The sequence below is a fragment of the Lepisma saccharinum genome, chromosome 29 (assembly GCF_977018435.1).
Source record: "Lepisma saccharinum chromosome 29, izLepSacc3.1, whole genome shotgun sequence".
In the NCBI taxonomy this organism is placed as follows: Eukaryota; Metazoa; Arthropoda; class Insecta; order Zygentoma; family Lepismatidae; genus Lepisma; species Lepisma saccharinum.
In genome coordinates, this window is record NC_139257.1 from 46,622,144 (window position 1) to 46,643,659 (window position 21,516).

Consider the following 21,516-nt stretch of genomic DNA (forward strand, 5'->3'; position numbering starts at 1 on the left):
GTTTTTTACTCTATGAATATCTTACAACTCATTCAATTTGTAACATTAAAATATGTATTTTCACTTACTGATCACTGATTACATATATTTCTATAAGTATTCTTAAATCATTTTGCATTATGTTGGAAGAAATATTTGAGAAAGAAGAATTAAGCTTGATTAATTTTTGTGTTTTATAGTGTTCTTAGTTAGTTATTTAACTGCACCTTTACTTGTGCTTTTAATGCAAGTATATGATAAACAAATTTATTGAGTATTGGGAAAGCTTGAAATTAAGCAGGAAAAAATTGAAATTAATCTTTAATATAAGAAATATTAAATGGATACAACGGAGGAAAATGTATGTATTTCTTACATGGAATTATCTAGATTTTCATGTAATGGATATTAATTTCATATCAGTCTCATTACATTATAGACTTTTGGGGAAAAATGTAAAAAGTACTAAAAATATATGTGTATGTGATTTCTTTTTAGCATATAATATAGATAATATATTATAAGTGTAGATAAAGTCTTCTGTCATATGTTGAAGGTTCACCTGAGAAGTGAATTTAAGTCATAAAATTGCAAAGGAGCAGCTATTGTGAATTGTACACTTTAATGTTGAATGAAGTAGGCTGCAAGCATAGAGCAATTTTCAAGAAAGAATAATATGTACTCACCAGTGAAATGTTATTTGAAACATTCATATCAACAAGGTTGGCACTGCTGCTGACTCCTTGCTTTCTACTTAGCTTCAAGAATACTTCTTCCAAGGAAATACAATTATACATGTCCAGTAAATGTTGTGGGGATTCTTCTGCCAACAACTTGCCACTCCTCATCAAACCAATCTGTATGAAGAAACAAATTACTTATTAATTACAAACCGTAAAAGCGAAATTTAATTTTATTAACATTACTTTATTGTACAAGGGTTGACATAATAATCTGGACATATTTTATTTCAGGGCCGTGATTGCAGCCAGGCAACTGATACTGACATATAATGGTCTGTATGGTGTCGCCATCCAGTGGAGGAAGTTGTAACCGCCAGTCTCAATTTCCCGCCAAAATATACAATATGGTGGAGATGGAGATATCAGTGTCAGTGGAACAGCGCAGAATCATGAAATTTTTTGTGAAAGAGGGTGCAACCACCTAAGACATTTATCGACGACTCATGGCGATCTTTAAAAATGACACAATGGCACGTTCATCAGTGTAAATGCTTTCGGGAAGGCCATGAAGACGTTAGATGCCTCCACCCAAAAAGTTCAAAACACAGTCATCCACGGGAAAAGTCATGGATTATGTTTTCTGGGACTACCTTGACGTCATCCATGTCGATTTCCTACACAAGGGACAAACTGTTAATGCTGCATATACTACTCTGACTTGTTCTGTGGCAGTGTTCGCCATGCTATTCACAAGGAGAGATCTGGACTGTCCACCAAAGGAGTCATTCTGCAACATGACAATGCACTGCCACACACCGCCAATCTGACCATCTCCATCACAAAACTGGGGTGTGACATACTTCCTCATCATGCCTATACTCGCACCTAGTGACTTTCATCTGTTTGGCCCCCTGAAGGAGCATTTGGGAGGACAATATTTTGAGGGTGATGATGAGGTTCAGAGTGCAGTTCTCGAGTGGTTTAGGACCCAGTCCAAAGGTTTCTTTACTGCGGGAATACGAAAACTCGTGGACTGTTGGAATAAATGTGTGGAAGCATTGGGGTACTGTGTTGCAAAATGAAATGCCAACCATTGAAATACATGCCTTCATTGTGGAGAAATAAAATATGTCCGGATTATTATCTGTCAACCCTCGTATATTTCCTTATTTTATGAAGTTTCTCTGCCTATTTAGGCTAATCACAGTGATGACTAATAATGATGACTGGATGAAATTGATGAAGGGACACTCACAAAGATTCATCCACTGCTCAAGGCTGGGGCTACAGAGGTAGCAAAATCAACACTCAATGCATGCCTATTTTCTTATCAACATCTTCATCTTAGCACTAGAAACATTTTTATCACACACACACACACACACACACACACACACACACACACACACACATATATATATATAATGGACAGGACACATCAATCAGCAATACTAATAACTCAATTTTATAACCATTACTATGAATTAAAAAATAATTAATTCTCATAATTGTGTACAAATGTATAATGATGTAAAGATTCTAACTGAATGTTAGTCTAACATTTTAAGCATAGAATTTATGTATCAAACAAATTTAATGACAAATTATATTTTCATTTTCACATTATATCTTTACATACAAGAATACTAGGTCATTCAAATATGACCGGGACTGATTTTTTTTTTCAAACAACCTGCCATGCTCAGCAGTTGTGCATCCTTGGGAGAATAGAAGCACAACCCACACCCTCTATCCCGTGCAGGTTAGAACCTGCTCAGTTGTGTCTGAGTGTTGCTAGGGTGATGAGCAAACAGAAGGTGCCGCAGAGCGTGGAACAACGCATTATGATCAAATTTCTCGTTGGAGGGAGGCCTCCCCGATGGTGTAGTGCTAACGTCGTCACCTTGTAATCAAGGGGTCTTGGGTTCGATACCCGGTGGAGGCACATAGTGGTTCGGATCCCACTTTAAACAGGAGGTCCAGTCGCGATTAGCCTTACTCTGCATAAAGTGGACTTAAAACAAAAATTTAATCAATCAATCTGAGAGAAAACGTCCAGCCATCTGAAATTTTGCAGAGACTCAAACAACAGTATGGGGAAGAGTGTATCTCACGAACCTGTGTGTTTGAGTGGTGTAAGTACTTCAGAGAGGGAAGAGAGCGCATGGAGAATGAGTCCCAGCAGTCATCATGTGAGTGGTGGCATACCGGTTTGCCCAGACCCAAGAAAGCGCAGAGGACCCGTTCGGAAGTGATGGCAACGTTTTTTTGGGACTGGCAGAGGGTTATCCATGTAGGTTTTCTTACCGATGCCAGAACAGTCACTGCAGCTCATTACTCAGAACACCTGACAACAGAAGTGAAGGAAAAGATCTGATCCAAGTGGAAGAGAGGTGGAAAGCGGGTAGACTTCCTTCAAGACAATGCATGGCCTCATACAGCCAAAACAACTATGGCAACCCTCAGCAAATTGAAATGGGACCTTCTGCCACACCCATGATACAGTCCCGATTTGACCCTAAGTGATTTCTACCTGTTTGGAAGGCTTTAATCCGTCGCTGCGGAGATTAGAGTGGGGAAATGCGGTGTGAGCTGCGCAACAGCTATTTGCAGCGTCTTGTTTTTAAACTTGTCAAGTTATAGGAGCAGAAGAACTTCTATATCCTAAAGACAGGGTTTTCCTGATATGTATAGTTTCTGCTTTGGGTCCCAAAATAATTCTTCGGGAATTTTTCATCTGGTAATTGCTTGTGGAGGACTCATGTAAGGAAAAATTTAGCTCCAAAGGAAAAAAGTCTGTCGACTTTATTAGAGTTAGAGAAGTGCGAAAATATTTGCAGGGGACGTGCTAGGTGGATGTGCAAAAACATTCTCAGCTTTTGAAAAAAAAAAAAAAAAATGGGGAAATATTGAGGAAAGCTAAATTTGATTTCTAAAATTTAAAACTGAGAAAATGTTAAATTGGAAATATTCAGAATAGAATTCAATTTGAAAAGCAAAGTGCATTCTTATACCTTCCAAATAAAATGTATTCAGATTTTCCAATATTATCCGAAGTTCAAGATTGATGGAGTTGTTCGATTGGGATCAAACTTCATATTTGTGCGAAGTAAGCCAAGCGACAGCATGAAACAACTCGAAATACGCAAGAGATTCGCTAATCTTAGAGCATCGAAATGAGGCCCCAGTACTATCCCTCGCGCCGAACCCTCCCGCCAAGTTTCCTATTGAAGGCAATGGTGTTCGTCGGCCCAGCTCATCGCAGAATGGTGCGAATCTCTCTGGTCTCAGCCGGTGCCGAGAACAACCGAACGCTTCCGAACAGGCAGATAGGTCCAACGACCTGTACTTTCCCCCACTCTTGAAGGTCTGGGTCATAACAGGCCCTTTTTTCAGCCCCCATCCCCATGTTTACAGCCACGGCAGGGTTTGTCTGGAGTCATCAAGGTTCTTCCGAGTGTCCAGTGGCGTGCTCAAGGACGGGTGGTGAGGGTCATAATTCTGCTTAGGCTCAATATTCTTCGAAAAAAAAAGAAGAAAGAGAAGGCAGGAAAAGATGTCAAAATGAGGACTTCAGGAATGACTACTAAAAAGTGCAATTAACCCCCCCCCCCTTCGAAAATCCTGGGCACATCACTCGAATGTCTGCTATTTCCACTTGTTAAGAGGAAAAGCACAAATTGAATGATATGAATCTGCTTTTCATTATCAAAACAACAATTGGCGGCGAACCATAAAGGTTCTTCTTATCTTTAAAAGCGACAATTGAGGTGTTTGCATCTCAGTTTCCATCATATTTAATAATTCTCGTCGTATGGGATAGAATTATGTGTCTTTTGTAGTCGTAAGGTCTGTGGTATGAGGTTTTACATTGAATTGGCAGTGACCTTGGCGTTTATCGCAGAGAAATATTGTGGCCCCCCTCTCCGTTGAAAGATCGACCCTGATGTTTGGCAAATCTTGCGATGACTAAATAAATAAAGTCACGCTTCGCCATGTCCTCTTCTCTTTCTAAATCCCGCTTTCTATACACATTTTTCTATATTTTACTTTTCCTCGAGTGTACTCATGAAAGACGTATGAAAAAAAAGCCTGGGTATCAATTCTTCTGCGAACATAAACTTATTTCAGTACTTCGGATCACTCTGGAAACTGTAGGACCAGTTCTGATCTATGTTTAAAAGTGCATTTATATTAAGTAACCAGATATCTTATTTTGAATTAAAATACAACATTTCGGGTTTCGTCTAGGTAGAGTTTTCCGCAAGCATAGAAGAAATTACAACACAACAAACTTGCACAGAGAACGATATATTTGAAAATACACTGCTTGGTGAAAGGGCAGCATGGGAACACACACATACACAAGGATTTCTCACTATTTTAACTCCCAAGGTAATTCCTACAGGAAAGTTCCCAGATGCTGCTTATATAATAGCACTCCACAAAAACAATACATTTTTAATTGCCTTTTAACAAAGAATTACAGTGCATTTACAACTTCTTGAATTGTGGTTATATGAATAGTTTGTGAGCAGTGATATGAAAGTGCGACAAAAAAAGGACCATTGTGTTTCATAATGCTCTCAATATTCGTATATTATCTAACATATGAAAAGTGAAAGTAAAACTGTTTTCAGATAAAAAGTTTATTTATCCCCCGAGGTTGTAGGTGCTGATTGGACACTCCAGGCATTTCTGGGAAAAGATTAGTCATATCTTGAACATGGCAACGATTGTCAGTCTAATAATCAGATGCAGGTCGACATGTGTAAAATAAAAGTGTGTAAAACACTTTTATAATTGAATAGTATATGGATGAAACAGTTTTGTTCGGCAATTAACGTACATTGTTGTTAATGGCAATATAGTTTGTTACATTCTCAATAAAACGTAATATTTCGGAAAACAGAGTACAGTGGCGTCGCCGATATTTACAGAGCAGACCGGTTATTTTGACAAAATCCTGTTTCGTTGTTGGCTAGTGTTGGTCAAGCAGTAGGCCTAACTGGTTGTTCGACTGCAAGTTCCTTCGTAGGTAACAGAGGGTCTGCCATAAAAGCTGTTCCCACGCCGGCTGAAACGCCGACTGCACTGTATCTATAACGGAGGTAGAAAAGGACATGGCAACTGTGGAATAGTCGAACCTTCTCAAACAGCCTACATGTGAGATTTATAAATAGGGATTTTAAGAATAGTCAAGTGTTTACTTTATAACCAGAAACAACAGTCTTCCATTGGTTGATTAGCATTATGTTTTAATTTAATTTTGTCAACCCTGATCAGATGAGAAGAGATTCTGTACGAAAGTAATTACAAAAATAATAATAGTGGGCCTCTAATACGATGCTCTTGTATTTATGTCTCTTCGGTCATTGAAGTCAACCGCCGGGTTAGTAATTAGCAAAAAAGTGTGATGAGCTTGTCCTAACATTTTTATGGTTCTCGTAACAGAATTAAGCTTATCCTACAACTGATAATTAAATTAGTTTTGTTAGGCACCTCAGAAATACGTGTTTACCCATTATTCCCTCTGTTGAATTCACGTTTTTAAGTAACAGGATGTTCTCTCAAATATTCATAGAAGGAATTTGGCACCTGAAGGGACCCAACTACCCTCGTATAATAAAATAAGAGAAATAATGTACAAAAATACAGTTTCATGTGAGTGGAAACTCGTACTTAAAATATTCATGTTTGAAGAAGCAGAGACATCTTCATCAATGGAAATGTCTATTTCAAAACGAAGAGTATGCGCATAAAATTATACGTGTATGATTCTTTATCATTACAAATTTGAGACAATCTGTATGGGAGGCGGCTGCTTGAAACTTTCCCGTTCCATGATGCAATTTTAGTTGGAAGCATATAGGCCGATTGCAATATTGTCCCCATCACCTCATTTGTTGCAAACTTGAACGTGCCTAAATGTCGCAAAAGTCGTTGACATTGTGTTCTTTACTCGTTTGCATTACCTTAGTAACCCAGAAAAGTACAGAATACGACCGAGACGTGCGCTGTTTCGTAGATGAACGTATCTTCCTTACGTTTTCATGCCGATAATGAACCTCCAAAAAAACGTGTCAAGTTTACTGTCTGCGTCGACAAGCTCAAGATATTTGGATAGCGTCATCATGAGATTAACAAATGTCTTCTTCTTCTTTTTAACTATCCCTGTCAGCATTATCTTGTCGACTTTGGACATCGCTATTGTTTTGTATTTGTTTTAATGTTTTCTTCTAAAATTGATAGTTAGTCTCACAAATTAATCAGAATTAGTGTTGCCCACGAGACGAAACTTTGGCCTGTCTCGACTCGTGGAGTCTCGTGGAAATGTTGTCTCGTCTCGAAAATATTCGTTTGTCTTATGACACATGGTCAATCTCGTCTCGTCTCGAATTTTTAAAAGCCTGTCCCGTCTCGTCCCGTGGGCAACACTAATCAGAATCACAAACATAAAATGATTATTAAGAATAATTCTTTTTTTGTCCTTTTGCTCTTTCCTATTTGTTTTAAATATACGTATATATGTATATATAAAAATCACTTTATATTTCGAGTCTACCTAGGTACATTTCCGAGAATATGCATACAGCATCCATATTAATGAAGGGGTTAGAATGGATGAGAGTGATATTGGAAATGGAATATTTAAACGTTGTAAACCTTTGTAGAGTGTGATTTGTTGATCTGAAAAGTTGGACATTCTAGAAATAAATGTTGAGCATCAGGATTATTATTGTCACATTTACAATTTTCTTGAGTTGTAATATTTATTTTTGCTAAATGTGCGGGTGTACGTACATGTCCTGTTCTTAATCTATTAATAAAAGCTATGACTTGCCGCGGGAGTGTGTATGAATTGAGTATGAGATTAACAAGAAAAAGAGGGATTGTTGAAAATTCATATCTAATGGCACGCTGAGCGGAAACAATAAAAATCGTAGGCAGCCAAGGGACTCATACCATGCCTGTACTTTCACTATGAGTGATACTTGTAGCATGCGAGCGCGACTATCTCTACAACTCAACACCTATTATGCAAGGAGCACACAGTCCTTTTCCTTCTTAGTCACAACAATAAGGGGAGAATAAAAAGAAACAGTGAAAACTAACATTGAGCTGTTTGTCACGTAATAGGCCTACTTCCTTTCGTTGCAAGGGTTAGGAAATCTGGGTCTTTACCAAAGACACTTTATGTAACGCGATGCAATTGACACCTGATTCCAAGAATATAGAGAGCGTGGTCAAGATACCAGCCAATTAGTGGTCGGAATGTCATGACGTAATCGAGCTTTCGGGGTCGCGAGGTGTATCCGAGAATCTGCAAGTGCTTTCACTGTATTCACGCTTTTAATTTTGGACAAATATGACTCTTTGCGAGGGGTCGTTTGATGAAAGTACCAATTACGTTATCGTTGCCAATAAGAAGTGCACTATAAGAAAATTTTATTGCACAAACAACACTGTTTTAACATTAAAATTCAAGTGCAGCAGTTTCATTTTCTTTTCCTTTCCCTACAGGGCCTCCCCGATGGCGCAGTGGTAGCGTCGTCGTCTTGTAATCAAGGGGTCTCGGATTCGGTACCCGGTGGATGCACAGAGTGGTTCGGATCACACTTTAAACTGTAGCTCCAGTCTCGATTAGCCTTACTGTGCATAAAGTGGACTTAAAACACCAACTAAATCAATCCTTTTCCCTATAATTTCGCCAGTTAGAGGGCGAAGATTAAGTATTTTTTGTTTGAAGTCAGATTTATGAACAGATAGGACAAACGGTACTGCACTACAGTTTAAAGCGGGATATAAATCACTATGGGCCTCACCAGGAATCGAACCTAGAATCACTTGATTACAAGGCGATTATATATACTTGTATATATATGAACCGGTGAGACCAAGAAGGGAAAGATTCCACTTTTTGAACAAAATGGGCTAAACGGTGGCTCAGTCGGTAACGCGTCTGACTACCTTGCTATAGGTCCCGGGTTCGATCCCCGGCCGGTTCAAATCAGGGAACTTTTCTAACGTTGGAAGCGGCTTTGACGCCCACCCAGCGTCGAATGACATGGGTACCTGGGGGAAACCCTGGGGGTAAAGGCAGTCAGGGGCGTGATGATCACATCACCCCCACTCACGACCGGATCAAGAAAGTGTGGGGCGTTACCCCCACACCCTCTATACGCCTCATGGCATGGTGCTAAGCACAGGAGAGCACTTTACCTTTTATATACTTTTAATACATATTAGAGCTAGAAAAAAGGTTTTAAAAACAAACCACTTATGGAATATATAATAACCCACAGCGCGACAGCCCTTGAGAGCCTTGGCTTACCTACCGGTCTCCCTCCCACACTGTTCCTCCGTCACCTGTTATAGCGTGGAGATCTTAGACCAGTATTGGTGGTCAGCCCGACGAACCCCCAGCCGTTGTAGGTCTTCTCGACCGGGTTACCGCTCACTCATTCGGAGCTCCCCAATTTCCTCACGATGGTGGGTTGCCACCGGCCCTATACGTAGGCCGAATAAATTCCGACCAGAGCCGGATTCGAACCTACGCCGTCCCGCAGGAAACGATCTCAAGACGAGTGAACGCCTTAACCCGCTCGGCTATGGTTATGATGAATAAGTTTGTAGTTGTAAGTTTCTTCATCCGGCTTTTAGTTTTGGTTGCCATGAGGGTTTTGTTTGATTTCCCGAAAGTAAGATCGAGTGGAATCTTTTTTGAAATTTATAGCCCCAACATTTTTTAACAATAGCGGATACAAGAATAAACCTGGTTAAAGGAAATTTAATTTTTTTTAAAAAAATCTTTTTGCTCTTTTGTTCGTAGCGATTTTGACAAGACTTAGATGTAATTTTAATAAGCTTCAGTATATAAAGTTGTTTATATTAAAACAAATTATTTTGTCAATGTTCTGTTTTGTCTTGGGAACGTTTACAGTTAAACATTTTCACGATATGGACATGATTCTTCCTATTACTCTTTCAGCTACAAAGTATCTTTATCGCACTTTTATCGATTCCAGATCACGTGACTTTCCGTAATTTTTACTTGCTATGTGGGCGATCTCGCTTCCAAAGTTCCCAGATTAGAATCCAGACCTGGGCATGGGTGTTCTTTGCGAGTGTCGCTCCATTAATTTAATTTAATCATCGCTAATCCTCATCGTCACGATTAGCCAAAGGTGGAAGAAATGCGACGTAAAATAGCAAAAATACGAATGCATTTCCGTTAATTTTGGCCGAGTTGATATCGTGAAGTCCGACTTCACGTGTTTCTAGGCACAATCATAATATTTGTTTCATGATTTTGAAGACTTTAGCAAAAATGCAAGCAACAAAACCGGAGGACGAGGGGGGAGGGTTACAGTTGATCGTCAAGAAATCAGTAGACGTCGTACGTAATGGAATGCTGCTGTGTCGACCACTTCTAACGACAACCTTCCGGTATTCAGAATATGTCTTACATAACGAGGATGGTTTTTCACTAGCAGACACAATATGAGATTTCCTCCGCCTCGAACAGTGTTTCCAACCCCCTTTTATGTTCTTACACGATATATATATCTTCTCTTCTCTCGTATGTATATACGGTGTCTTCCTATTCAACTCAACTAGAAAGAGATTATCCAGTAGGTATTATAACGTTCACAACTTACTGCAAGGTTCAAAAACCTTTTTGTCAGGGGTCCCGGGTTCAATCCCAGCCTGGGTATCGGTGTTTGTGAGCGTCACTTCATCAATTTCATCATTTAATCATCTTCGCGATTAGCCAAAAGTTGCAGAAAAGCGAAGTAAAATAAACCAAATCAACCATTCAATCAATCCATTTGCCTCGAGTGACCAAGGAGGAAAAATAAGCCGATATTGAACCTGTTACATCCTGATTGCTAGCCTTTCATCTTAAGTTAAAGCACCAGAAATCGTCTATTTCGCCACCAGATAGATTATTATTCTTGATGCAATACGATCACCTCCATTATACTCCAAGGCATGTATTTGTTTGATGACCCAGTTTGAAAGTTCCCTATTTTATCTCGCTATTTCTTCACATGGGCGTCGGCAGAAGGGGTCGAACCGATCGGTCGACTCCCCCTGGAAATTCCCATCTACTTTTTTTCAATTTATGGCAATTTATAAACGAAGCACTTTATTTCATCTAATTTTGCGTCAATGTTTAAAAATGGTCTTGAAATATCAAATTTGGTACGAAACTTTCATAATTTGCAACACTGAAACTCTGTTAATTTGTAACTTTCACAGGTTTTGAAGCTTCTTATACTACTGCGTTTGCTGCTGCTACTGGTACTAATGTTAGAAGTAACTATTATGTAAACATGGTTGTAACAAGTACTATATTATTCATATAATAAACTTATTGGATAAAGAAGGTAAAGTGCTCCCCTGTGCTTAGCACCACGCCATGAAGGCGTATAGGGGGTGTGGGGGTAACGCCCCACACTTTCTTGATCCGGTCGTGAGTGGGGGTGATGTGTTATGCATCACGCCCCTGACCGCCTTTACCCCCCAGGGTTTCCCCCAGGTACCCATGTCATTCGACGCTGGGTGGGCGCCCGGGCCGCTTCCAACCTTCCAAAAAAGTTCCCGGATTTGAACCGGCCGGGGATCGAACCCGGGTCCTTCAGCATGGTAGCCAGACGCGTTACCAACTGAGCCATCGCGGCTAAATAAACTAAACTAAAACTAAAACTGCTCTGCTACTACTACTACTACTACTAGTAGCAGTAGTAATAGTAATTTAAAATACCGATAATGCAATAATTTAAAAAATGAACCCCTCCTTGACAAACTTCTGCATATGGCACTGGCTTGAATCAATATTTTTGAGGGAAGGGAATGTCCTCAACATCTTTGATTCGACCCCCCCCCCAGGAAAATTTCTGGCAACGCCCATGCTTCTTCATTAGACTAATCGAGAAGATGAGGATGAATGATGTTTAGACGAACTTGGTGGAGGAAAACTCAGAAAGACACCATGCTCAGGCCGGTACTCGAACCCCTGAACCTCTGAGACGAAATCGTGAATCGACCACTCGACAGGCCCAGACACCGTCGCGGCTGTGCCAAATTGGCAGAAGAATAAGAAGATAGCTGAAGGAGTTTCATCTTTCTATTCCCTTAGTTCTCGACTGCAGGTTGTGGCTTACAATAGGACAAAGGGAATACTCCTTCTCTGTAAGGACTGTCAACAACTTTCTTCAGAATCGGTATTGTTAGAATAACAAGACTTTCATTCCTCAATTGCTTTGAGAGCGATTGAAAAACGAAAGTCGGAAACAAACTGTGCGACTACCGGAACAGATGCGATGCTTTCCTGGACAAGAAACTGACAGGTGTTTCGTTGTTATTGCGTTTATGCACGCATCGAGTCCCGACTCATCACATTGCATTTCATTATTTGCAGTCATTGGGAAGTTAATTTTTAACAGTAACTGAGGTGCGGTTACTTTTTTGAAATGCAAATCAGCTGCAGTTACTTTAAGCACAAGAGTTATTGTTCATGGGCATCGATAAATAATATATATTCCCGAAATTATGATGTATGTTTAAACCATATCACTCGGCTAAACTGGTGTAGTGAAATTGCTGGATATATCTGGTCACGTTGACACCAATAGAAAAGCAACATTGACTTAATTCTTAGAGTGGACACTGCCTATCGTGACAACAGAATGAAATAAAGTTGAACTGATAATGATGGATAAACTAAACAGCAACGACATATTGACCCAGGATTTTTGACTTTGCAGCTTGATATGAAATATCTATATACCACGGGAGCCAGTAGCCAGAGGCGTGTCCAGACATTTGGTAATTTTTGCAGTCGAGTTCTACCTGTGATTTTAACATATTTTCACGAATCCGACGTTATTTTTTAAAAGGGAAATTGAGCCTAAGGGAGATTATAATACTCCTAGCAGGTCAATGCCAGTAGAAAAACATTCTATTCGAACAGGTGTCGTATTTTAAGATAAGCAAATAAAGTATAAACAGTTTTTCAAGTAGCAATGACACAAGGGGAAGCTTTCATTACAGTAGCAAGAAATATAAAGTTAAATATTATTTTCGTTTTATTAATTACACCACAGTTTCATTTTTGTAGTTAACGATGTTCGGAATCTCTTTCGTGCAAATAGGCCAACAAGACAAAGGCATTTACAGAAAAAGAAGGAAAACTTTGTTTGGTGTGGAATTGTAGTTTGTTTCCTTTCTCACAGCAAGTTTTCAATTTAGGAACTGGCACCTTTGCAAGCTTCGCTTTCTACGGAATCTATCGCTGGGAGGCATATTTCATGTTTCTACCTTCGCTCATTGGTAGTGTTGTTCAGCTGGCTGGGCAAAAAAAGAAGAAGAAACCAGAAGAAGCTGTCCACTTTGCTAACCACTCCATCCATCTACGAGTATGTGACCTTGAAACCAAGATTTTATTATGTTTTATGCTTTTTAATGGCAGGCTTGCGATTCTTGGCAGCAACATACGCAGGAACGACACCTGTTATTAGCAGCAGCTGACCAGACGGCCATGCGAGACAGTGCCTTCGTCCCTCTATGATCCCTTCTTAAGGTCAGCCTTTTGCATTGTCCCGTGATCGGAATATGTAACAGTTTCCTACTACATTTTCGGTACGCGTTCTACAAGAAAAGCACAATGTGAGCAAGATTTTTACCTACCTTGCGGAAGGAGGAGGAAGGTTTTATGCTCCTTCTAGCACATAAATCCTTTGCAGTAGTCATGATCATGTGAACAGTAGGACAAAATATACTTTCGAACAATTAAAACAGCGTTCTAATAGAGGAATTTTGAAAATGTATACTTTAAATCTCACATTCACTTGTTGAACAATAGATATAAAATTTAAACAAACAAACAGACAAAACGAGGATGACGTACAGTGAGATCCATGATTATAACCGTGCAAATTGTCCATCATCATGTTCGTGAACTTTATTTGACCCAATAGGAGATTCAAGAATTAAAAGAAAGCTCAAAACAAGCTGTTGGCAAAAATCCGTCGCTTAAAAGCACATAGGATGTAAGAGAAAAATTAATGAAAATAGTCATGGAGAATTTGCCGTACAAGATCCCACTGTACATTTACCTATTTTCCCCGTAAAGGAGCAACAATTTTCTCTATCTAGATATATAGATTAGAATATAATTCATTTCTAGCATGAACCTTTGTAGCATATTTCTTATCCTATCCTTTTCTTTACCTCCATCCCTTCTGTGTTTGTTACCAGTCCACAGCAATCTCCTTCTCCTTTCCTCGTTTTCACTACACTTTCACTATTATCATTAATTTATTACATAATTGTTCTTTGAGGCAGAAAAGTAGGGCAATATGCTTCTGTTTGGCACAAATATTTGTAAATTAATTCACTGAACATGCTACAAAACTCTGTCGGTTGGCATTGACAATAGTTGGTATGAAGGCATTGCACTTACCGTATGGGCTTGCCTAGCTTCTTCAATGTAGTGAGTTGTGATGATGACGGTTTTGTTGCCATCGTTCGTGATCTGCACTAGATGATTCCAAATACTACAAGACATAAAAATGAGAATAGTTATTATTCAAAAGTAGAACAATATTACTGGAATGCCGTACTCGGAGCGGTATAAAACTAGGAAATATTCAGAATGTAGGGGGGGGGGGGGTTATATGGGACCACCAGCTAACAAAATCTCACTAAAGCATACCATTATTCACTGTTTTGAACTATACACGACCCCTTCCCCATCTAACCATTGCTACCCTGGGCACCGCCTTAAGTATATATTCTTATATACTATTATAGCAAAGGTAAAAAATTATGTTTCCAATACACAAAGGGCAATGTGGGTGTAACTTTACTGACTTAACAGTTGTACAAAATCCTTCCATTAAGAAAAGTTTGGGAAAAAAATAATTTGACTGTTATTAAACAACAACGGTACATAGGAAGTCATTCAAGAAAACTGGTTAGAACATGGAATATCCGATATGTGCAGAACCTCAGAAGCTTAATCTACGTTATAGTACATATCTTAAATAATGTACTCTAATTTCTTACCATATTTACATATATCAGAACCTAAATTCTGACTTTCATAACGTTAAAATAAAACTTCTACCAGAACTGTAATATGCAGGATGCGTATAAACTGAAGTTGTACAGTGGGATCTATGAGTATTACCGTGCGAATTGTCCATGACTATTTTCATTAATATTTCTATTACATCCTATGCGTTTTTAAGCAATGGATTATTATGTATGCTGGTGCAGAAGTTGTCAACAGCTTGTTTTGAGTTTTATTTTAATTCTTGAAGCTCTTATTGGGTCAAATAAGGTGAACGAACATGGTGATGGACAATTTGAACGGTAATACTTATAGATCCCACTGTACGTTCATAAATTCAATGATGTAACAGTGCATAGGCGCCGACTCCATGGGGTTTGGGGGGGGCTCGAGCCCCCCAATGTTATCGATGTAGGGCAGAGCCCAAAAATAATTTTGCTTAAGAGAATCTAATGTATTATTTTGCTTCTTTTGTAAAGTTTACTCTGAATTGTGCCACATGAACTGAACTTTAAATACACATTTGAAATGTTCTCGACCATCAACTTTGGGGGACTGAGACCGCTAAACCATCAACTTTGGGGTGGGGTGGGCTATGACCAGAGACCGGAAAACATATGGCTTATTACTATATACTAAGTATATACTTATGAGTATTGTTAACATTTTTACTAAAAAGAGTTTCAAAAGAAGATGTGCATGAACTAGGAGAGTGGATGGGACATTCGGGCTACAAATGGCTCTCACATGACATTCAGAACGAGATCAGGGATATATTAGGGAGATCTGTTTTGCGCTCCGTGGTAGCAGATATTAAAAGTCGGGAATATTTAGCTATTATGGTTGACGAAACTTGTGACATATCCATCCGTGAACAATTGACATTTTGCATTCGAACTGTAAATGAAAATTTTAATATTTTTGAGGAATTCATGGGCCTTTACGAGATTCCGAACACTGAGGCCAAAACTTTAAAAAGGGAGAGAGTGAGTCATTCATTAATTTATGTCAGTGATCAGAGCCCTTACCCCCAATAAGTTTGACAAGCCGGCGCCCCTGTAACACTGTCAACATTCAAAAGGAGAGAGATCGACTCTGTTATCAGTTTCAATACCATACTTTCCACATCATCTATATTAGGTCAGTGCTGGGGTTAATAAGTAATGATATGAGTGGAAGACTCACCTTTGTCTCAACAGCGGATCCACTCCCACTGTGGGTTCGTCCAGAATCAGCAATTCGGGGTCGTGCATCAATGCCACGGCGAATGACACTCGTCGCTGTTGTCCGCCACTGGAAATAGAACACAGAATATTACTGGATGCTAAGTTTAACGAACTGTCAATAACAAGTACCGACTAATTCTCTTCGTTCTTTAGTAAGGCTGGTTTCAAGAGTGGGTCGGAATGGGCAATAGCCCATCTATAAAATAGCGCTGCCTCACTTACAGACATTTCTAACTTGGATAATTCAGGAATGAAGAATCGTAATTAATCTCCATCAATTATTTTAAGCATTCAACATGTAGGTTTAGTTAAACACTCTGTATATTGCAAAACCAAAAGAAGATTACAACCGGTTCTGCAAATATTTTGTTCCATGAAGCTTGCAAGAAAGTATCCTGGTTGTGCCACTTTTAGAGGTAATAATCCAAACTAATTATACGAGAAAAATTCAAATCCTTAAGAATAATATTAAAGAATGCAAATGCTATTAAAGGGTAAATAAAAATTAATTCACGTACTGTATTGTATTTCTCTATTCAAAAGTTCTTTTCTCTCGTCTAATTCAAAGAATTGACACATTAAAATATGCAGAACACAAATTGTCCCTGAAATTTTATGTGGATGTGAAAGTACTACCTTACACAAAAAAGAGCAAAAGTAATGAAACGTCAAGAAATAAATTTTTGCCTAAAGAGATTAAACAACTGGTATATGGATATATGGTTATATTATACTGAATTGCATGGTCTATATTCCTCTCCTGATATGAACAGAATAATTTAATCAGGAGACTTGACTTTGTGGGTAGGCTATGTGGTGTGCATGAGAGAGGGGAGAAATATTCACAGGATTCTTGATGGAAACCCTAGTGGTAAGAGACCTGTAGGAGGGCCAATACGAATGGCAATATTAAGATACTTGAAGCAAACTGGTAAGGTGATCTTGCCCAGGATAGGGACAGATGGAAGATTTGCGTGCCTGAGGGAATAAACCTTTGGGTTTACGTATTCTAGAGAGTTAGTTAGTTAAGTTAGTTACGAACAACAACAGCTGCCCTGAAATGAACAATAACTATTCTTTTAATGTTCAATGATTTCTACGTTGATCTTGTGTAACTTCTTACGGAATCTAGAAGCTTAGCAATTTATTTCAAGTAAATTTTCCATGTGCGAGTTCTGGATATCATGTCTACGATTCCAGTACACCACACAGTGAAAATGACAATAGAAATTGCACTGCAGTGTCATTTGAAAACAGTTGGGATTCTCTTGAGTTGGGTGGCGAAATCCTTCAAACAACGAATTTGCATGGTGTAATACAAAGTGACGAAACCAGAACGTTAAGTCGGAGAAGAATCATTGCATGGTGGTTGGCGGCCAGATGGGCATTGGTAACCACATCATAACTGCTTTCACAATGTAACAATGGGCATCATCAAACAGGTATGTCCTTCGATTGTGAGTGTACGTGCGTGTGAGAAGCGTTGGCAAAACATTATGCGTCGGTCAACACTCGTGGGATTACGTACGTCAAGCGAAAATAAAAGAACTTTGAACCAACACCAGGGCCGTAGTTAGAGATTTCTGCTCCCAGGACGAAATTGTATATCTGAAGACCCTATACGGAATTCTGTAAATTTTAAGATTTAATTCTTTGCAAACTGGCAATCATATGAATTTCATACTGCGCCAATACTTTCACAAGATGCCACGAGATTTACTCTTTTCCAACTGTTTATTTTTATGCCAGTTGGGCGCTCAGGCACACCTCCCTATACTGTCTCCGAAGCGAGGGCTCTAACACAGACAAGGTTCAACGCCAGAAGGAAATTCAACGCACTCATACAAAGGTTGTATCGTTGATATAACATAGTTATAAAAATATTTCATGACGAGAATGAATGATGATTAAATTAAATCAATGAGATAACACTAAGAAAGGAAGATCCATCATGCCTATCCTGGACTCAAGCCCACAAGTTTCTGAAAGAGGAGTCCACTGAACATGCTTGGTCAACGAGGTAACTACAGTATATGTATTTAGTAGATGGTTTTTTAAGGTACAGTAGAGCGTCGATTATCCGAACGTCGGTCAACCGAACGACCGCTTAACCGAACTGTGTACTCGCTCACTTTCAGATATCTGTAATGAAAAAAGTACGTGACTTAGCTGCTCGTAAGCGTGTAGGCTTGCTTAGACAGACCAAAATAAAGGATTTTTTTAAACGTTAATTTTGTGTACTGTGTGTATTGTTCATGCAAAATGCGTATGTAATATGTACATATTTTTGTTTAATAAACTGTACCACATACTATATATTCCTACTAAAGTTGCCTTTGTACGTTACTTTGTAATACATACTTAAAGAGATGCCTGTTTTTATGAATAAATTTACTGTACAGTACTTCTTTTTGGCAAATAAACATGTACAGTTCGATTATCCGAACAAACCAGTTTTCCGAACACCCATGTCCCCCAATTACTTCGGATAATCGACGCTCTACTGTATTTACAATTAATTAATAAGTCTTTCTTCAAAATGCCTGCATTCGTTTCATTTTCGACCTAAAATATTCAGAGCATTTGACATGGTACTTTGCGAAGGTCGAGTGGCTTAAATTAAGCAATAAACGTAATTTTCATAAGTTAATTTTACTGTACAAAATCCTCCAAATAAAAGACCCGCAATATCTCTATAACCGATTTCAACATCTTTCCGACTTTCACAGCCACAACAGCACATCGTGCGAAAGATCTCTGTTCTGCATTTCACTCCACAAATCCAACTTTTATGCAAATTCTTTTACTGTTTCCTCAGCAGGCCTTTGGAACAAGTTGCCACCTGAAATTCATGTCTCTTACTCAATTGTGACGTTCAAAAAATTGTTAAGTTACACATATTATATAATGAAAATTAAATGTTTGACTTCCCTAATAAAGTGGCGGGTGCAGAGAATGATAGAAGAACGTAAGGCACAAAAATGATTTAACGTAATAGTTAACATGAATTATCGTCAAAGTATACCGGTTCGGACTGTGTTTAAGTAAGTGTAATGTTATATATCTGCTTGTACGTGTGTATGTGTAAGGGCAAGAATATGTATGTTTTAGTGTGAGTGTGTGTGCCCGTATCTATAGGTTAGATTACCTTTCTTATATGTAATTTTTCTTTGTATTTTTTATGTGTCTGTAATTTTTATAATTTTTTTCTTTCTTTCTTTTTTCAATTTCAATTTTCCACATTCAATTTATTTTGTAAACATGGTCAAGTGGCAGAAAAGGTTCCATAGTCTTAACTTCGCCAAGTAAAAGAAGACGAAATAAATAAATAAATTAATTAATTGTTGTACTTATACTTCAAAATTAGTAGCAAAATTATGTCTGTTACGTAAACAATCATTTCTTTTTTGAATAGGCGACGTTTTCAATGCACATACATGGTACATTATCAAGCCGTTTGCTACAAGTAACAATGTTTATATTTTACACATGTAAATAATTCAATAAATAAATTGTCATTGAATTTACCACAAGGCGTCTATCAAAACCAGCGAATTTTAGTTACGCATGTAGAGTAGCGGCGATTGGTTGTCAAAAGTACGGGGGAGGGGGGGGGACAAGCAAAGTTTACTTCCTCTTGGCAGGCAAGGCTTGGCATTAAAATGCCATAGTGCGGGGGGAAAAGTGGCAAGAAGTGTGTGTGTTTGAGGGGGGATCTGCCTTCCCCCCCCCCACTGTGCCAGTAGTTTAAAGGATTCCACGAACTTTACCAATCGCTATAAAAACCACGGAGGTCGTAGCCGCACGCAGATATGTGTATATGTGTGTGTACGTGGAATAACCGAAATATGTATCTTAAATATGGCACCTTTTCGTTATTCCAAAGACAAAATCCTTCTTCACGTTACATTATATGATTTTATAACACTGACCCACAGAGTTGGTTTCAGTCTATGCACAGATGGGATGCATAGATTTAATATGCCTTCGCCGAGAATTGAATCCAGGTCCTTTGTTCCAATCCGATTATATTATCCACTGTGCTACTGACAAGGCCTACTGCGTCTTGAAGCCTGGCAGTCTACATTGGTAGGTTCATGGTTTTCGTTGCTATAATCCTTTAAAACTGTAAAATTATCGACATTACGGAACAGATGAAGGCAACACCAGAAATCAAACTAACAACCACATATCCCCATGTGATGATACGCTTACCTGAGGTTCTTGACCAGCCTGTTCTGGCTGGGCAGTTCGAGGAAGCTGAGGAGGAACTGGAGGCGATCGTTGATCTCCGACGTGCTCTTCCCGAAGATCCAGCCGAAGTACATCATCGTCTCCTTGATGGAGAACTCTCCATACAGGGCGACTTCCTAAACGAGAAGAAAACAGCATCAAAGCCTTTGCTCCTGGCGATCTTCTCTACTTTTTCTTTGAATAACTCTGTTTGCCACAAATTTGTTCCTCTATACAGTGTTCCGAAAACATGTTATAAAGTTGGGAGTGTGTTCTACAGTGTATGTCGTGTTATGAAATTGGATTCAAGATGATGTTAGTCAAATTTTATAATTCAGTTGGTAGAGCATCTGGTTCGAATCCCGGGGAAGGTGATGTCGATCAGGAATTTTTCCAGTCATTTCCCTGTTTCACACCCAGCCTCATATAAATAGGTACTGGGGGCGGGGGTAATAGTGGCCGGGCGTGATGATGATCACACAATCATAACTATGGTCGAGATCAAGAATATGTGGAGCTCTATACCTCCACATCACCCCATATGCCTTCATGGCACGGGGGTACCTTTACCTTATTATAAAAAGTCACCATAACTTACATTCCTACAAACACACTCAGTAACGAGCAGATACAAATAAGAATGATTCAAGTATTTACACGCACACTCTGAGTCTGTTTCGTAGGGCACGGCATAACCGTAAAGGGGAAGATGGCATCATGCTTATTTGCTGGCATAACATTACTTTTTATCTTTCACGTTCTACGTGTTTAGAGACATCATCCTACAGCTCTCTGCATATTTTTAACTCACAACTCCAATAATTAAAAATCACTTATTGGAACCACTCGTACTATACTCGACGACTATCAATGTTAGATTTTTCGTGATTCATTGCCTCCGTAAAGTATTTACGTTAGTGGTAGCTTTGTGAAATCCACGATTTTCTTGAAGAGTGTGCGTTTCATCTTCAGGTAACAAGTCCAGTTTGTTGTAGAATTAACTGCACTGTCCAAGAGGATTCTTGTGTTTTCGCATGTAGACCAAAGGCTGATGGCACAAACGTACTATACGCTTATTGCTTTTTAACATGTCAGCAACTACATTTCTCCATATACAGGGTGTCCCAGAAGTCTTTCCCTGATTACAAACTTTATTCATATCCGCTATATGGAAGGTAGAGATGTGAAAGTGGTGCCAAAATGTTGGAAAACTAACCAAGTTTTTTGTTGCAGGTTTGAGTAACGTGTGTAGCAGTGTCAGTGCCCAGAAAACCGGAAATGTTCACAAATCAGGAAAAAGCTCAGCATGTCC

The 21,516-nt window shown here is 38.9% G+C and overlaps 1 protein-coding gene across 9 annotated transcripts in view; it reads right to left on the reverse strand.

Moving 5' to 3' along the window:
• Positions 1-21,516, reverse strand: part of snu (ABC-type transporter snustorr) — a 490,105-nt gene that overhangs the window by 19,831 nt on the left and 448,758 nt on the right. For all 9 annotated transcript variants that reach the window (XM_083114471.1, XM_083114472.1, XM_083114475.1 and 6 more), the window contains exons 4-7: positions 20,187-20,341; positions 15,931-16,038; positions 14,134-14,227; positions 666-836 (exon numbers count right to left, since the gene is read on the reverse strand). In XM_083114471.1, coding sequence (XP_082970597.1) covers positions 666-836; positions 14,134-14,227; positions 15,931-16,038; positions 20,187-20,341 — 528 coding nt within the window. The remainder of the gene's footprint in view (positions 1-665; positions 837-14,133; positions 14,228-15,930; positions 16,039-20,186; positions 20,342-21,516) is intronic.